We start from the raw sequence: 17,896 nt of genomic DNA, 5'->3' as shown, positions 1-17,896 counted from the left end.
GATAGAGGCAGGTGGATAGCTGTGAGTTTCAAGTCAGCCTGGTCTACATAGTAAGCTCTAGGCCAGCTGGGGCCACACAGTGAGAATGTCAAGGTCAGTCTTTCTCTTTTCCCCTTCCAGGAGCCATACACATTTTTCCTAGCATGTCTTTGGTCCACAGTCTTCTTAACCAACTATGCCAATTCCTCACTGTTTTGTAAGTTTTTCCTGGAAATCCCAACATAGTTACTCTACTTCGGATTTCCCTAAGTCCTCATGCACAGAGTATATATTTAAAACAATATTTTAAGATGTATTTATTTTATTTTACCTGTATAAGTGTTCCGCCTGTATGCATTACTGGCACTACCTGCATGTCTTGGGCCTGTGGAGGCCAGAAGAGGGCATTAGGGAGCATTATGGACGGTCGTGAGGCACCCTGTGGGTACTGGGAAATTGAACTCAAGTCCTTTGAGAGAGCAATAAGTGCTCTATCTTGCTGAGCCATCTCTCCAGCCCCAGTATATATTTTAATTAACTGACTTAATTAGATACAATCCTTTATTATATGAAATTATGCTGTAAACAGTCTAACTAAATTTTAATTTTGTTTTGAGACAGGGTATAACTATGTATCTGGCTTAGAATTCACAGAGATGTCTCTGCCTCCAAAGTCCTGGGATTAATGGTGTGTGTCACCACGCTCAACTAGGATTTTAACCTAGGTCTGATTCTGAAGTCGGTGATTTTTCTAGTTAGATAAAACTGCCTTCAGTATTCCATTAATACTACTGATATGTATTAGGAGCCAGAATCTATAAAATCTGATGTAACAAAGCTTCATATCTAACTGGCTTATCCTAGGTGGGTTAGAATCTTAAAAACAGAATCTTAAAACAGAATCTTAACTGTTACTGCAATTCATAAACTTTACTCATTTAAGTAAATTTCCTAGGAAATCCCCTTAAAGAAACCAGCACCGATTTTCCCCTAAAGATAACAAGCTCTTCTGAATGTTATCACCCAGACTCTGACTTGCTGCTCACACCACATCACGATCTGTTCTGGGAAATGCAACACAGGAAACCCAAACCCTAAAGGAATGGTCACACCAAGGCTAAGGAAAAGATATGAAATGCCTAGTTTGTGAGACTATTCTGGAGTGAAGAGAGGACCAGCAAGCTAAAACACACGGCACTATAACAAATTGATGAATTTACTTTAGAGCTGCTCACAGTCCTAGATTCGCCTTCAGCTGTGATTTGCTTTGGGTTGGTAATTGCAGAGCGGTTTTCTGGGTTAAAGTGCTGTCGCCTCTCATTATTTCTAAATGATATGTAAGAAATCAAACTGAATTATGAATTTAGTTGAATAATTTGAGCTTTTAATTCAAAAATAAAGAACTCACACGTCTATAGACTTTTGAAAAAATGGTTGTGTAATTACTTCTAGGCCAGATAAAGGCAGGCAGACTGGGAAACGGTCCGTTAACTCTGTTGCAGGACAGCGTTTGTCTCCTTACCTTTCCTGTCTCGTCCTTCATCAACACACACTGCAGACTTCCTAGGGCAATGCAGAAATCCAAACAAGAGAAGGAAGCACACTAAAGTAATGGAGGACAGGCTACAGGAGATGGACAGGGTCAGACATCATGTGGAAGAAAAGAAGGGATTATCACAATTAGCCACTTTGTTCAAGAGAAACCCAAACTGGTCATTTCAAAGGTAGAGGTAAGAAAAAAAAATTAAAGATCCTTTCCTTCCTTCCTTTACAGCAGGCTCCTTTTAAATCAGAACAGAGGGAGGCTGAAGTTAACTTGGAAACTTGTCTTCAGAGACCAGATGTAACTTATGCAACAGAACAAACGAACAAAGAATAACTAAGACTCTTCATTCTAAAATGTTAACGAAGAGGTTTCATTATAGACTTTGAGAAAAGAAAAATAAATAAGCAGAAATGTAGTATAGAAGCAGTCAGGAATTGCTCTATTTCTCCCAAATACACAGAGTGTTAATAGGATCCTTGCTGTTTAGATAGTAATGTGACCAATGAGACATATGCATTTAAGTCTCCTAGTTACATGACCTTATACTCTGAAAGTAATACAAGTGTCACACTTCATGATGGGTTCTAGAAAAAGGACACCCAAAGGAGCCTTGCACATTTGCACAAGGCAAAATATCTCCTCCACTTCCACTGTGTATCTCCACACTAGGGAATACATTGCTGGAAACCCGCCGTGAGAGACAGGGGTTTCAAGTCTGCCACACCTCCCAAATGCAAGCTGCTCCGGGGGGAAGTGCTCACACTGGCAGCTTGATTCTGTGAGCTTACATTTCTTTTCGATACAAGCAGTTAGAGAGATACAAAAAAAAATGAACACCAAGATGGGTCCAGAGGTAGGAAAGGGGCAAAAGAGGATACAGAAAATAACTTCAGAATCTTAGTACAACCAGCAGCTTTGTTATGAAAATATTATAGGGTGAAATCTCTGAATGAGAGATTTAAAGCATTTCTTTAAAATCGATACTTATTTTCAACAAACCTTAAAGTCAAAACACTTCAGAGAAAGCAAACAATGTTTTTATCAAGGCTAAATTTTCTGCTAAGTTAGAACACAATTTGTTTAAAATTAATTAATTTTTAAATTTAAATGATTTTGGCAGTTCTAAGAACATTGCAATAGTCTACCTATATTTGTTAAATAAGATACGTACCTCATATTCTTTTCTGCACACTTTGGAAATATCATTCTTTGAAGATGCCTAAAAGCAAACAAAAATCTTCAAAAATGCTGTTTCTTGTATACAGAATAAAACCCACAAATCTGTATATATTACTATATATAACTGTTGGTATAATATTCTTAATTTCATCAAGGAAAACTTATACTCAAATATTTAATTTTCCTAAACTACAACAAATCTTCCATGCTGTTTAAAACAAATAGCACTTCAGGACTCGTTCAACATGCTGGAGCTTCAGTCTAACTTTTGTGGTTTCAATTTCACATAACAACATGGTTCTTTTGTTATTTTGGAAACTAGACGACTTTGAAGAAAATATAAATCAGAGGCTTTTTAAAAGGCCAAATTCCACTCTAGTGAATTTTCTTGTGAAGTTCTGCCAGGACACTTAAGATTTTGCGTTTTCTTTAACTCTTCATAGTCAACATTTTATACTGACTGCAATGAGCCAGTTTCCTCAGAAAAGTACCACATATAACGGAGAGAGTGGCTGAAGAAGAATATGGTACTCCAGCCGGCAATAAACATGTCACTCTTCTGTTGTGCTGTCGACACATGTACAGAGGAGGCAGAAGACTGATCTCAGGAAACCAGGAGCCTCTCCTCACAGTGCACTATGTGCTTCTGTGCAAGAACAATTCTGCAGCCACGTGGTTCCTTCTCTACATGACAGTCTCAGCTTAGAGATGTTCCAGAGTCCAGGGATCTTGTCCCTTGTCTCACTTCCTCTTGTTCTGTCATCTAGTCCCATGCACTTTATAACAAACTAGTTGATAAGGGTAGAGAGAGGGGGCAGGGTGAAAGGAAGGAGACAATGGCCTAGCAACTGCTTTTAGTTCAAATCCTGTATAAGTCAACTTTCCCTGACGTTCGGAGGAGAGCAGTAACTCAGGCTATAGTACAGTGCTCTGTACTGTGTAAAAGAACGGGAGGCTGGAGGTGGTAGCTCACCCCTATAATCCCAGCACTCGTGAGGTAAAAGGCAGAGAATTGCTGTGAATTGGGACCTGTGTGATCTCCACAGGAAGTTACAGGCAGCCAGGGCCACATCAAGACCCGTTCATAAAAACACAAACAAAACTTCAACAACAGAAGGGAAGGTGACATTGGCATCTCCCACATCCCAGAGAATGGTCTCTCGAACACACTTCAGGCTGTTTTCGGGTTAGCTTAAGCAACCATTTAAACAGCTGGCTTCCCAGGTAGGTCTCTACCCACCGAGTGGAATACAGAACCCAGCAAGCCAATGTTACTAATCCAGGAGCCACTGAAAACACAGGCAGTGCAGAAATCAGGGGCCTGCTGAGTTGGAGCAGAGACAACCTAATCAAAGAGAAGCCATAGCTTACCAGTAGCGTCGCATGTACCAGAGCGGAGAAAGGATAGGAACACATAATCAGAGGAAAGCCACGATGAAAAAGAGAAGGGAAGATGAACACCAAATAAGCAGACTGTATCCCTGCTCTCATCCAGCAATTCCCCACATTTACATGACCATGTGGAGTGGCTAAGCAATGATTCAGCATTTCCTGTGCAAAGGACAAAATGCCTGGATGCCAAAAATTTTCTCTATGTGGCAGAGAGATGGAAGGAAGGGAAAAGGGATTAGTGGCTAAGAACACCAGTGTTCTACCAGGACTCAGGCACCAGGTATGTGTGTGTACACAGACATTAACACAGGCAAAACACCCACACACATAAAATAAATAAACAAGTCTAAGAAAACAAAGAGAAAGAGTAAGAGAAGGCTGAGGATCTTACACACAGCAGCTGTAACAGAGAAACAACAAGCCTAATGCTGAATTTGTCGTTTCTGAAGGTCCTTCTCCAAAGCTACGAAGCAGATAAGTCCCCAAAACCACAGAGATAAAACTCAAACTGCACTCCATGATGCTTAAAAGCTCAGTTGTCAGGTGTTACCTGCTTGCACGACTGTCGACACTCCAAGCCAATAGCTAGCTCACAGCAGCCTAAGCCAACCCAGCCATCAGACTTCTTAAACACACCTGAAAAACAAAATGTCCAAATGTTTTGGTCATAATGTCAATGAAGACAAACAATATATAAAACGAACGGATATTATTATAAGTCAAGTAATGTCTGTGAGAAAACTAGTTCAGACAGCAGGGCCTTACAACACTTAGGCACGTCCCCGGGCCTTACTCCCAATGGCGTCCGTTTCCTGAGAGTTGCACACTGCATGACTATCAGGCCCTTTGGTTCTATCCTCTTTTGCTCACCCTGAACTGTCATTCTCAACCTTGGGTAAGCATCATCTCTATGAGAGGACATGCAGGTACAGAAAGGCAGGGAGAAAGGCCTTTTCCTTTATTTGCTACTGTGAATCACATACAAATAAAGGTTAAGCAAACAGGCAAAAAAGAAAAAAAAACCTTCAATTTTTGTATTAAAATACTAAGTATGTAGAACAGCATAAAACTCGTTACTTTGCTTAAAACTGATACATAGAAAACAGGAGCAATTCCTATGAGCCAGTCCTGGCTTTGATGGGCACTCCTAATCATACAAAATGACTTAGTTTGCTTCCTAGTAGTCAGACACTGTCACTCTGAGAATAGTGAGCACTGTCTGTGTGGCTCATAGGCTATGTGAGCTGATATTCATAATGCATATATGCCCATAACCTTAGAAAATGAAAGTATTCAACAAGCTCTTTCCCTTTTGAATCTCTACTGCCCGCAAGCTAAGCCATCACATGCTACATGGGATATACAAAATAGACCAAAATATGTAAAAAGTACACAAGCTGGGTGTAGCAGCACACACCTGTGATCCTAGCACTCAGGGAAGCTGAGGCAGGTGGATCTCTGTGAGTTTGAGGCCAGCCTGGCCTACAAAGTAAGTCCAGGACAGCCAGGGCTATACAGAGAAATCCTGTCTCTCAAAAACACCAAAAAAAAAAAAAAAAAAAAAAAAAGGTAGCCCCTTGGGGAGAGTCTACTTTGGTCCAAACAGAAGTACACTGCTCAAAGTGTCTGCAATACAAACTTCAGGGAGTGCGACATTCCTTACAAGCTCAGGAAATATAAGGCATTTTCCTTTTTTCTAAGCATTGGCTTTAGGGCTCAAAACTAAGTTTCAGTTCTAGAAAACCATGAATGTCAGGGTACAGAGATTAGGCTTTACTGCAATGGAAGCAAAAATACACTGACGTATTCTTTCTGAAGTTGATGAGAAAGAGATACAATGCACTTAGAAATTAATCATAACTTTATTGTAATATTCTAGCCCAAGAGTGTAGTAACAAAGACTTAAGCTAGGAATAGACAGATATAAGAGCTTGCGAAGGGTATGTCACTGGAACTAAAAAGAAAACGCAGTCAAAGGTAATTTGCAGTTTTCTTTTCTTTTTCTTTTGGTTTTTCGAGACAGGGTTTCTCTGTGGAGCCCTGGCTGTCTTGGAACTCTCTATAGACCAGGCTAGCCTTGAATTCAGAGATCTACCTACCTATGCCTCCCAAATGATGGGATTAAATTTGTAGCTTTCTGTCCTAGTCCCCTTCCGCTAATTTTGGTTTTGTACTTCTGACGTTTCCCAAACACAGAGACCCAGGCAGTGAGGTATGCCAGTCACAAAGAGCAAATGCTCTTCCTAGAGGAGACTGGTAACAGCTTAGCTGTCTAGTATGGGAGGGGTGGGAAGACTTCTGCATGCCAGAACAACTACAAAAGAGGAGCAAGGGACAGAGCAAAGGTTAAAGCCAGGGTGAAATTATAGGGAGGGAGTAGTTGCTAAGCTCGCATGTTACAGCAACATCAGAGAACACAAACATTGGGAAAACCTGACAGGTCTAGAAATCAAGAGGTCCTGGTGATCCTTCAAAGACTAGTTTCAGGAGAACAGCAGAAGTGGAGGTAAGAGTTACAGTTAGGGCTGAGCATGAGAGCACACACTTTTAATCCCAGCATGGCAGAGGATCTCTATGAGCCTGAAGCCAGTCTGTTTGTTCTACAAGGAGAGTTCCAGGCCAGTCCAGCCAAAATTACTTAATGAGACTCTGCCATTAAAAAAATAATGCACAGGACTGACAGGATGAGAATAAATTACACATTTGAAACTATGGGTGCTAAAGCCAAAGAGAGGCTAAAGTCCCTGAACAGTCAGGGGCTTAGGAGACAGTTCAGCAGTCACAGTGCTTCCTTGGAAGCCTGATGATGTCTGGACTCCTGTAAGAAGGAGAGAAGCAAGGAGTGCACATCACAGTCCAGGCACTCCTGCGGCAAGATGGAGGCTGACCCTCACAGCCAGTGAACAACAAACAGCAAAGAGACCTGCTCAACACACAGTCCTGAGCACCAACGAAAAGCCAGACATATGCTCACTTACATGTACACAAACACACATACACTCATACAATGCAACAAGTAAATCATTCTTAAAATCCTTTATACAAACCAGGTTTAGAACTATAGTGTAGGTTTTACATTCATAAGATAAGTTTGCTTACCTGGCAAAGAAGAATTCATGCAACTCCAAATTTCAACCTGAAATTGTAATGACCAAAATGCTTTTATTCAAATAACTAGGTTTTATACATGGTAATTTCCACAGAAATTGGACTATGGCTGGTAGTATATAGTCAATGTCCTAAGGCTAATACATATGAAAAATAATAATAAAAGCTGGGCCAGTACGATCGTTCAGTAGGTAAAGGATGGTGCTGCCACGCCCAGGCCCCTCAGACCCTCATGGTGGAATGAGAGAAGCACTGCATACATTCTAATCTCAGTGCCCTAGCTGTGGTGTACACATACATACATGTAAGCACACACAAAACGTAAACCAAAATTTACTCCAAGAATGAGGACTACTGCATATTCTTCTCTTTTCTCATTAGCACTGAGACTGAGCCAGGGTACTCGGGTTATTTATGAAAGTTACCTTTTCTGGGGCTGGAGAGATGGCTCAGCAGTTGGGAACACTGACTGCTCCTCTAGAGGACCTGGGCTCAATCCCAGCACCTACACCACAGATCACAACTGTCTATAACTCTAGTTCCAGGGCTATGCACATATATGCAGGTAAAATACCCACACATAAAATAAAATAAAGTTACCTTTTCCAAGCGCACAGAGTCTGCTGAGCAGCTTAAGGAAAAGAAGTCAGGACTGACTGACCATCATCAGCTTCTCCCCGCTTCCACACAATAGATGCCACTAGATCTAAAGTGCTTTCTTCCTGATTCAGACCTCAGAGTATCAATAACAGTGTGCCCAAAATGGAGAGTTAGAAATAAGCCACATACTTTCCCTTATCTCAAATTCAACTTTCCAAATCCAAATAAATGTAAGATTTAGTTATTATAGTTTCATAAAATTAGTCAAATCAGTGATAAGATTCTAAATTCTAGATGAAACACTTCAGTGAAATTTGAAGACTGGAAAAATTTTATATTTAATACTATTTCTATACCTAGGCCCTAAAATAGAAGATAAAAGGTGAAAGACACTAATCTAGTTAGCAATTTGTAAGAAGATTCTTTAAAGGTTATGTTTAAAATTTTATTCTGATCACACATTCCAACCCCACTAAGAAGTTTAGTAAATGTAAGAGTAACTCCGATGACTTCACGCAGGCAGAGCTTCGGCGGCAACTCACCATCGTCTCTGGGCAATAATCTGGGGCTCTCTGCAAAAGATGTTTCAGCCGGGATTCACTTTTTGAGGAGAAAATCTATTTGACAAAAAGAAGAAAAGGGCAAAACCCTTTGAGATGTTTTCTAAGGGTGAAAGTGTCATCCTCTGGACGTGCTTGACTCTGCAAAAGGACGGTCTGGGAGGGCCTGCTCCAGGCTGTGGGAAGATTTGTCACACTTGCTCTCACTACCAGCCTAGGCTGGATGGATTCAGGAGCCTCCTGCATCGGCCTCCAGAGTGCCAGTTTCTGAGGTAACATTCTTATACCATTATTTGGGAAACAACAAGGAAGTTCAATCTATAATAAGTTGGGAATCTAACACTCTATTGGGGGTAGGAATAAAAGACTGAGAGAGAAGGAAAGAGAAAAGGAAAAAAGATAACAATTCTGTTTACAAGTTGTTTTCATCAACTGGCGGTAATTTCAAAACAGGCCATGTTTATTTTACCCTTGCTATTAGTGAGGTGAAATTTGCTGAACACCGAACTTACAGAAAGTGCCCTGAAATAGAGACAGCCATCTCTGGAGGCACATGCTGAGGGCTTGCAAGGTTCACTTCCAGGTTGGGTGACTAAGTGACCCACTCACATCGGAATTTCACTAGTACAATTACAGCTTGGTATCTCAGTAAAATATAAATCATTACGTCACACAGAGACCTTCACAGTCACCTGCAAAGTGAAGGCCATAAATGGTAAGGACAAGGAGAAAGATTTCTTTCCAGTTAAGTGTATTCAGTGGTCACTTGTCTCCATAACTTGCTACTCTAATTAAAAAGTAACAGGAACTAGAATATCACCATTTTGCAATATCTAGCGGATCAGTGCATTTAGGCAATTGTCAGCAATGCTATTAGACTAATAACAAGGGACAGCTAGATCTATTATCGTTCGTGAGGAAGACTTGCCAAACAAAGCAAGCAAAGAACCTTCCAGTCTGATCAAGCGTCTGGCAGATGTAAATCAAATCTGGCTATTCAATTTAAATGTAAGTCAAATAAATAAAGAAGCGGGGCATGGGGGCGCATACCTGTTATCACACACACACAATGGGGAAAATCACACTCAATGTGGTGATACAGGCCTGTAACGCTAGCCTCTGGGAAGAGAAAGGAGGCCATACCTGGTGCATAGTGAATTTGAGTCAATAATTAAGTAAAACAAAAACTTGAAGTTCCAGGCTCCATAGTCACAGTTTAGGTATGTGAGGGCTAAATCTTGTTTTTCACCTTGACTACATTTGGAAGTAACTGCAACCCAAGCATCCGGGAGCACCTATGGGTGCTTTTCTAGTTTCATTATCTGACCCTAAACCAGGATCACTTGTGGCCAGAAGATCCACCCTCAATCTGGGCCATACCTTTGGTGCGCCACACATACAAGGACATGGAAGACGGAGGGGTGCCTTCCCTCACTCTCCCTGCTGAGTTCATCTCTCCTGAGCCACTCCTTCACTGGGGCTAAAATCTACTTCTGCAGGACTCCAGTGTGGGCAGGAAACTGACAGCTCTCTCAGACTTCCCTGGCTCCAATACCAGACTGGGGCTACTGCGCTCCCAGTCTCATGGAGCGAACAACTACTGGCTCCTTGGCCTTTCTGTCAGGAGACAGCCATTGATGGCCTGCTCACACCACAGCCTGTAAGGCACGCGCGCACACACGCACACGCACACACACACACCTAACAAGCTAGAATAGTGGCGAGAGCACATGCTCTGAGTGACGGGACAGCTTGGCCTTCTATCGGGGTTGCATCTTGGTGGCTAAGGAAAGGTTACAGAGATGTTGAGTGCTCGTACCTATTCTTCCATTCAATATGCTTTTTTACTTTTTTATATCTCAATTTCTTTACCTATAAAGCGAAGATGACATCATCTTCAGTCTGTTACTATAAAAATTTGAATAGTACTGAGCACATTACCTTTCAAGTTCTAAGGCTAAAAGCAGCCCTCCAATAAGAGGAAGCTAGGGCCTTTCGAAGAGGGATTGCTTCAGCAGAATTTGCATACTCAACTAGAAAAATTCAAACTATAAAAACATTTAAAAGTAAAATAGTGAATCCACAGTGTCCAACAGGTCCATCAGTTATCAACACTTCACATTTGCTCTGACTCTCAGTATTGATTATTTTAGGGCTCATTAGAGACAGTGAGATTATTTGGTCCTACACCCTAGCATGGGCTTCAGACATAGCTCAATTGATAGAACGCTTGCCTAGCATGGTGAAAATCTTGGGTTCTAGTCCCAGCACTGAATAAATTTGGTGTGGTAGTGTACAGCTGTAATCCCAAGCTGGGATACACGAGACACTGTCAGTAAGAAACCCCAAACAAAAAATACCCCAATTAAATCCTAACAAGTATCTCTTCAGAATGAGAACTGTAACACAGCTAACCACAGTACAATGACCAAGTTCAGGGTCACAACACTGACAGGATACTATCAGTTCATATTCAGGCCATAATCAAATTTCGCCAATTCACCTCACCAATTTTTGTTAAAAATTTCTTTTTCATTCCAGGAATATTCATTGTATATGGCTGTCAAGTTTTGTCAGTTAATTTCCAGTTAAATCTGGAATCATTTTTTGGCCTTTCTTTGCATTATAACAGTGGTATTTTTAATATATCTGACATGTCCAAAGAGTACAGGCTATTGTTTCAAGTGGCAGCCCTTGGACTGGGTTGGCCTGATAGTTTCCTTTACTTTTTGGGTTATGATATTGTTTCTCTTTACAGTGCTTCATGTCAGTTAACACATTATTTGTGGTGTAAACCGAGTGTAGGCTATTATACAGCAGACTTTTGCAAAAACAAATTTAGAAATTACTCATCTGACTGTGCTCACAATTATCCCCAAGCTTACCTGTTCACACACATCACGGCACATCTGGTTATCCTTTGAGTGATTACAACACACAGCACCTAGAGAAAAGGAGAAAAGGAGACATGACGTCTCACTGTTAACAGACGGTTCTTCGTTGTTTTCTGTGTCTGAGGCAGGCCCCCCTAATCTGTAACACGGGCCTCACACCCTGTGTCCTCCCGGCTGAGCGCCAACGCGCTGTGTTAGAGGCTGTTCCTGAGATGTGTACCGCCACATCTGCTGTCACTATTCACTTTAACTCCAGCTTCAATGAGAATCTATTACAACTAAGGTGCTAAGTTTGGATACAGGGTCTTTACCCTAAAGAAACTAATAGGAAAGACTTTCACATAATAAAGAGTGTCATAACATAAAAAGTTACTATTTAATGTGTACTTTCTACATTTTATACTAAGAGTGAGTTATATTCTATTTTTTAGTCTATAGATTACTCTGTGAGCGCTCACTTCAGGAGCACATACACTAAAAGACAGAGATTGGCATGGCCCCTGAGCAAGTATGACACGCAAATGTGTCACATGTTCCATACTTTCTGATGATTTTCATCCCTAATTTCTTTAAATACTATAAAACAGACAATACTCATACTATTTAGACAGGAAGCTGTCTAGAATTAGCATTGGGGTTGTGGATTATGACTGCTAAACTACATTGTCTTTAGTCAAAGACGGGGCAGTTGGACTCTCTTCAGAACCAGACAGGTGCGTGCTGCAGATGGGTAACAGAGTCTCATGAAAACTATTTAGTACCTTTATCTAGTCATATTATCAATGTAGATAAACTCTGTTTTATGATAAAAAGATTACTCTATGGACAATATTTTATTAACTATAACAGAAAACTAACTTGTTTTTAAAATGGTGAATTTTGTCAGGACTTGTTGGATTTGAGATTTCTATAGGACATTCAGATGGAAATACCCGTTAAGTCCAAAGTCAAAGCTTGGAGTACATCTCAGAGCCCAGCCTAAAGATCCAAATACCAAGGCATGAGTATAAAGGGTGTAAAGAGATACAGCGTTATCTATGGGGAGTTTCTGCTGGAAAGTAAATACAGCACCAAACCCCAATGAACAGCAACACCTGAGATACATAAAGAAATGTGGCTGAAATACAGCAGGAGGGTCAATCACTAAGTGACACCCAAGCAATGCCAGGTGCCCACAGAGATAGAAGACAGATAGAAGGCTGAAAAAGAAAACAAATTTGCTTAGAAAGCCACCTGCTGGCTGGGAGTGGTAGCCTGTATCTGTGATCCTAGATTTGGGGTGAAAAAGCAGAAAGATTAGGAATCCAAGGCCAGTCTGGGCTACATGAGACCCTGCCTCAGAAAAAAAAAAAAAAAAAGAAGAAGGAGGAGGAAGAGGAGGAGGAGGAGGAAGAAGAAGAGAAAAGAAAAGGAAAGAAAAAGAAAAGAAAAAAAGCCACCTACTGAACATCCCAGATAATTCCTTTTCGTTTATTCACTTGCTTCTTTATTTATTTTGCATGTGTGAAGTGAAGGAGAGTAGTCAACATATGGGGAGAAACTAGGAGAAAGAACTGTGAACACAAATTCCCTGAAAAAAACCACTTTTAGTTGTATATTCTCCAGACTTCCTGAATGGGCTTCCTGATTGCGGTAGACCTAATCATCTTGAGCTGTCTTTAGTAAGAGCCATTTATCAACCACCTCTGTACCAGACAAGGTATCCTTTTGACTATCAGGTAAAATCTCTGGAAGGTATCAACTCAGGAGATCATTAACCAGCTTCCACTAGCCCCCAAATTAAGAGTGTAACCAAATAGCAGCTGGAACCTAGAGTAGAGAGCAACCCACCCACAGATCTGGTAACTCTAAAAACTATTGATTTATTACTTCTGCTGCCTGACTACAGAAGTTTTTCCACAGTGGACCATGTCATCTAGGTAACCAGAATCCATGTTTCTGGGCCATGGTCACTCATGTTTTGTGCAGAATAAACTATTTCTTATTCCTTTTAGAGCAAGAGCTTGTTCTGCCTGCTGGAACAGTGACCAAGAAACCAAAGAAGTAACATGTTTCTAGAAGGCAGCATGGGCTAGATGCTGCTGTCATCTGATGTGGAATTCACAATGATCACAGTATTTAGGAATCTCAAAGTCACTGTTATCAGTGTGCACCAGTGAGGGCAAAGCTCAGCTCAAGATACACACACACCCTCTTCCTAGGATTAGGCTGTACAGTGAAGAATCTCAGTGGCTTTTGTTCTAGCTCTTGAGAGGGGAGGCTGCAGGTCCTTGGGATTTCCTCCACCACAGGAGTGCCTTTGCTGTGATATGAAGTAAGCCAACTGGATGGCTTCAGGGCTAGCCAGGCCTAAAGGACTAGCACTGTAACCAGAGGGTTGGGGATTTGAGAGATTTATCAACTTGGCCTCTCAATCTTTGGTAGTGGGAGGGGAACGCAAATTGAATTTAACCATTTGACCAATAATTCAGTTAATCCTAGACAAGGAAACTGACACAGAAGCTCAGTGAAGCTTCCCTGGCTGGCGATTTCACTGATACGCTAGGGAAATTTTATATATGTAAATGTACATTGATTGTGCTGGGTCTGGTGGACATGCCTTTAAGCCCAACAGACACACACACACACACACACACACACACACACACACACACAGATTCCCCGAGAAGATAAAGCTCTGTGTTTCCTCTGGACCTGGGCCCGTGAGTTTTACTTGGCCGGTCCTCCAGGCACTCTTCTTGGAGCTACTCTGCAAAGAGTAATTTGAAGTATATTGCTTCCCTGAGCTCTGAGTTGTTCCAGTGAGCTACTAAATGTGGTCATGGGAACATTGGCTCTGTACTCAGATCAAAAGTCTGTGAGATGGGGCTGGAGAGACACAGCTCACTGGTTAAGAGGGCTTGCTACTTTTCCAGTTTCAACTTCAATTCTCAGCACCTACATGAGGCAGCTCAAAACTGCCTCTAACTGTAGCTCCAGGGGATCTGACACCCTCTTCTGGCCTCCACAGACACCTACCCACACATGGCTTACAACCTAGTGAGACAGGAGCTAGCTTCCTTAAGCAGTGAGGGAGAGCACAGGGAGGAATCCGGAGCTTGTCACAGCACATGGACCCTTCCCGAGTAAGTTACTGGCTGGGCCTGTGGAATCCTTAATGGCATAGTCCCCATGCCTTCAAACAAGATCAGCTTACCCATTACCCAACCCCCTCCACAGACTCCACGAAAATCCCAAACAGGATGGCATGCCGTGCTCCCCCAGCAGGCCCTTCCCACTCCCAGGAGTTTTTTCTTGTGGTTCTTTGCTCCGATTGTTTGCCCTGGTTAATCCTTGTCAATGATTCTTATTCTTGGGCATGAGACAACATACTCAAAAGCTCCTGGCTAGGGGGACTTCGGTGACTGACTGTCCAGTGTCTTCAATTCCCCAGTTATGGCCACCATGAGCCAGGAAAGGCTCCACTGTACTCAGAGAACCTGAAGTAAGGTTGGCATGTGTAGAAAGCAGTCTTGGTAAAGTTGTGCACTTTAGCCAGCAGGGTCCACGCAGACTCAGGGTGGTCACGGCAGAATTGGATTGTAGTATATCCAACTGGAGGTCAAGCAGAAAGAGGAATGGGGGGATGGGCTCAAGAGGGGGTACTGTGCTTGCAGATATGAACACTACAGTGAACAAAGACTTGTACTCTTTAACTTCAGGTAAATTACAGTACTGTGGTAGCATAACCAGAATTTTAGGGACAAAATGCTCAGGTTCTGGCAGCACCAACTGGTTAGGCTTGGCTACCTATCTTACTTAACACACCAATCAAAGAGATGACTAACAGTAAAAACCAGAGGTCTAACAAGTGTGCTTGAAAAACAAATAATGGGTCCAGGGACCCCAAGTTTGTCTTTAGGGTACTGATAGGTCATTTTCATTTTAAATAGAGAAGGAACTGAAGTCGTGGGCAAGAGGTTTATATAATTAAGCAGCCCTGGCTAAGGTGTGGTCTGGATGACCTCTGTCTCAGTTTTCACAAACAGGTCCTAAGAATTTGTTAGAGCTGTCATAAGCTGGAGGGGACCCATCTGGTTCCTATACAATGATTCCTTCTGTTCCAGGAGGCACAGGAAGAGTGCTGTGTCCTGCGAGGTTTGGCTGTTCCTACAGGTTTAGGACAATGGCTTATCTCTGTGACTTCAGTCTTGAAGGGAGTGAAGTGGATCAGGGAGACAGATGGCCCTTGAGTGACTAACATGCCTAAATTAAACCGAGGGAAAGAGACACAGAGTGAAGGGTGAGATGCCAGGCTTCCTTTTGCTTTTAAGTTACCTTGTGGGTGGAGAGTTCAATGCCTTTTATGAAACACAGTTTCTAAGTGTCTAGGAAAGGAATTAAAGACAGAACTAGATGAAGACAGAGGTGAAGCTGACCTGTTCATGTGAAACAGAGTGGGTATGATCATAGGACTGGGATGTGTCTTACTGCGGGCTTGAACTGAAACTGTCAAGCTCTGAGCTGGCCCCTTTAGGAACTGAGAAAGGAGGCAAATATAGACATGTTTTGTGAACTTATGTTTAAACAGGCTTCTTTTAAATTTTCCAGGCGTGCGTGTGTGTGTGCGTGTGTGAATATCTGCAAGAGCTTGTGTGGTTTCGTGTGGCTATGGCGCAATGTGTATGGAGGCGAAAGGCTATACCAGAATCATCTACAATTGCTCTTCCATTCTATTTATTGATAAAACCCCCAGATTGCTGACACAATGAACCTTGCTAGCCAGTTTGTTCTGAGGATCCCCTGCCTCCACCTACTGAAGCTGGAATTGGCCAACATTATGTGGGCGGTGTGGGGATCTGACCGCCAGTCCTCAGGCTTGTGCAGCAGGTGCTTTCTTTCCTTATCCTCCCCCTCTGTTTCCTCCTCCTCCTCCTCCTCCTCCTCCTCCTCCTCCTCCTCCTCCTCCTCCTCCTCTTCCTCTTTTCCTTCTTCTTGTTTTGAGACAGGGTTTCTCTGTGTAGCCTTGGCTGTCCTGAACTCAACTTGTAGATCAGGCTGGCCTTGAACTCACAGAGATCCTCCTGCCTCTGCCTCCTTGAGTGCTGGGATTTTTTAAAATTAATTTTTTTATTTGCTTTGCTTTGGTTGTTTGTTTTTTTGGTGTGTGTGTGGGGGGGTGAAGGTGTATGTGTGGGGAGCGTGGGTGTGTGTCTGTCTGCAGGCCACAGTACCGGTGTAGAGATCAGAGGGCAATCTGAGTAGTGGGAGTGGCTTCTCTCCTACCATGTGGGCCCTGGGGATTGAACTCAAATCCTCGGACTTGGCAGCCAGCACCACTTACAAATCGCGCCATCTCAACAGCCCCAGCCAGGTGTCTTTATTGCAGGCCTTTAGGAAGACATTTAAACATTAACACGTGCTGTTAATCAGCTAATGAGGGATCTACCACAGAGATGTCCAAGCACACAGAACACTTTTCAGGACATGTACTAGCATCTCAGAATGCCAGTTTGAGAAATACCAAACTAGAGGAAATGAGCACAGAGGAATTCACACAGAAGATATTGCTAAGCTGATGGAGCCACCCAAAACTGCAAAGTCAGAGACGAGGAGTTGAAAGTGTTACATCTGACACAACTACATTTGGTACAATGGCTCTAATATGTATAAACCTAGAAGTAGGTGCACCTACAGTAAATCTACAACATAATTGTACATTCACATAAAATGTTCCATTCTTGTACATAGGAGAGATAAAAACTGGTTTTTATGTTGAAAACAGGATTAGTATTGGAGGAGAAATGAATAAAAGAGTAAGACAGAAATCTTCTTAGATTTTATTTAGAAGGCCGAAATGCAGCACTCTAAATAGTTTCTTCACAGAGCAACAGCGGGGTCTGTGCTGTTACTGGACAGCACATTTTCAGGAGAGACTAGCTTCTGTGAGTTCTCAGTGTCTGACCTAGAGATTTGATCCAGCCTGAGGATGGTGCAGGGCTGCAATCCCAGCATTCTAAGGGTGATTAGGGCCCTGTACAGCCCTCTAACTCTAGGAGCTGCCCAAGCATTTCTGAGACCCCCACACAGCAGCTATGTCACACACACACACACACACACACACACACACACACACACCATAGATCTGATCACAGCAGCTATGTGATACACCCCCCACACCACCACAGCTCCAAAGGCAGGCTCTCTGCAGCCCTGCTGGAAGGAAGGCCCCATGACTGACCTACTGTGCTCTGGAAGCTGGCACTTTCTTCTACCTTCTAACACAAAGGTCATGTGAGGGCAGCAAATGCAGCTGATCTGGACCAAAGATAACTCAGAGTAACATATGGTTCCAATAAACATGGGCTTAACGAAAAGAAAACAACCAAGCAGACAGGAGTCTGATTTAGGCCTAGGAATTTTTGAAAAAAAAAAAAAAAAAAAAAAAAAAAAAAAAAGTTTCTTGAAGCAAAGGTCTATTTAAAAGAGGGTCACGAAATGTTCTCTAATTAAAACTCTGACAGAATTTACCATGACAATGGCCACTCTCAGCTGCTCCATCGTAGTATCGAATTCTCCAGTCCAATTACCTAAAATATAGCTAGACAATTGTTTAGACAGATTTGCAGCACAGGGATAATTCTCATGTTGTACGCTAG

At 42.2% G+C, this 17,896-nt stretch overlaps 1 protein-coding gene across 1 annotated transcript in view; it reads right to left on the bottom strand.

Annotated features, from left to right (window-relative positions):
- Positions 1–17,896, bottom strand: part of Reck (reversion inducing cysteine rich protein with kazal motifs) — a 70,288-nt gene that overhangs the window by 41,226 nt on the left and 11,166 nt on the right. The window contains exons 2-6 of the mRNA XM_060378667.1: positions 11,250–11,308; positions 8,347–8,421; positions 7,196–7,232; positions 4,647–4,732; positions 2,697–2,744 (exon numbers count right to left, since the gene is read on the bottom strand). Of these exons, the coding sequence (XP_060234650.1) occupies positions 2,697–2,744; positions 4,647–4,732; positions 7,196–7,232; positions 8,347–8,421; positions 11,250–11,308 (305 nt within the window). The remainder of the gene's footprint in view (positions 1–2,696; positions 2,745–4,646; positions 4,733–7,195; positions 7,233–8,346; positions 8,422–11,249; positions 11,309–17,896) is intronic.

Source organism: Meriones unguiculatus, chromosome 1, assembly GCF_030254825.1.
Source record: "Meriones unguiculatus strain TT.TT164.6M chromosome 1, Bangor_MerUng_6.1, whole genome shotgun sequence".
Lineage (NCBI taxonomy): Eukaryota > Metazoa > Chordata > Mammalia > Rodentia > Muridae > Meriones > Meriones unguiculatus.
Note: the sequence above shows the minus strand (reverse complement) of the source record. Positions and strands in the feature narration are given on the sequence as shown.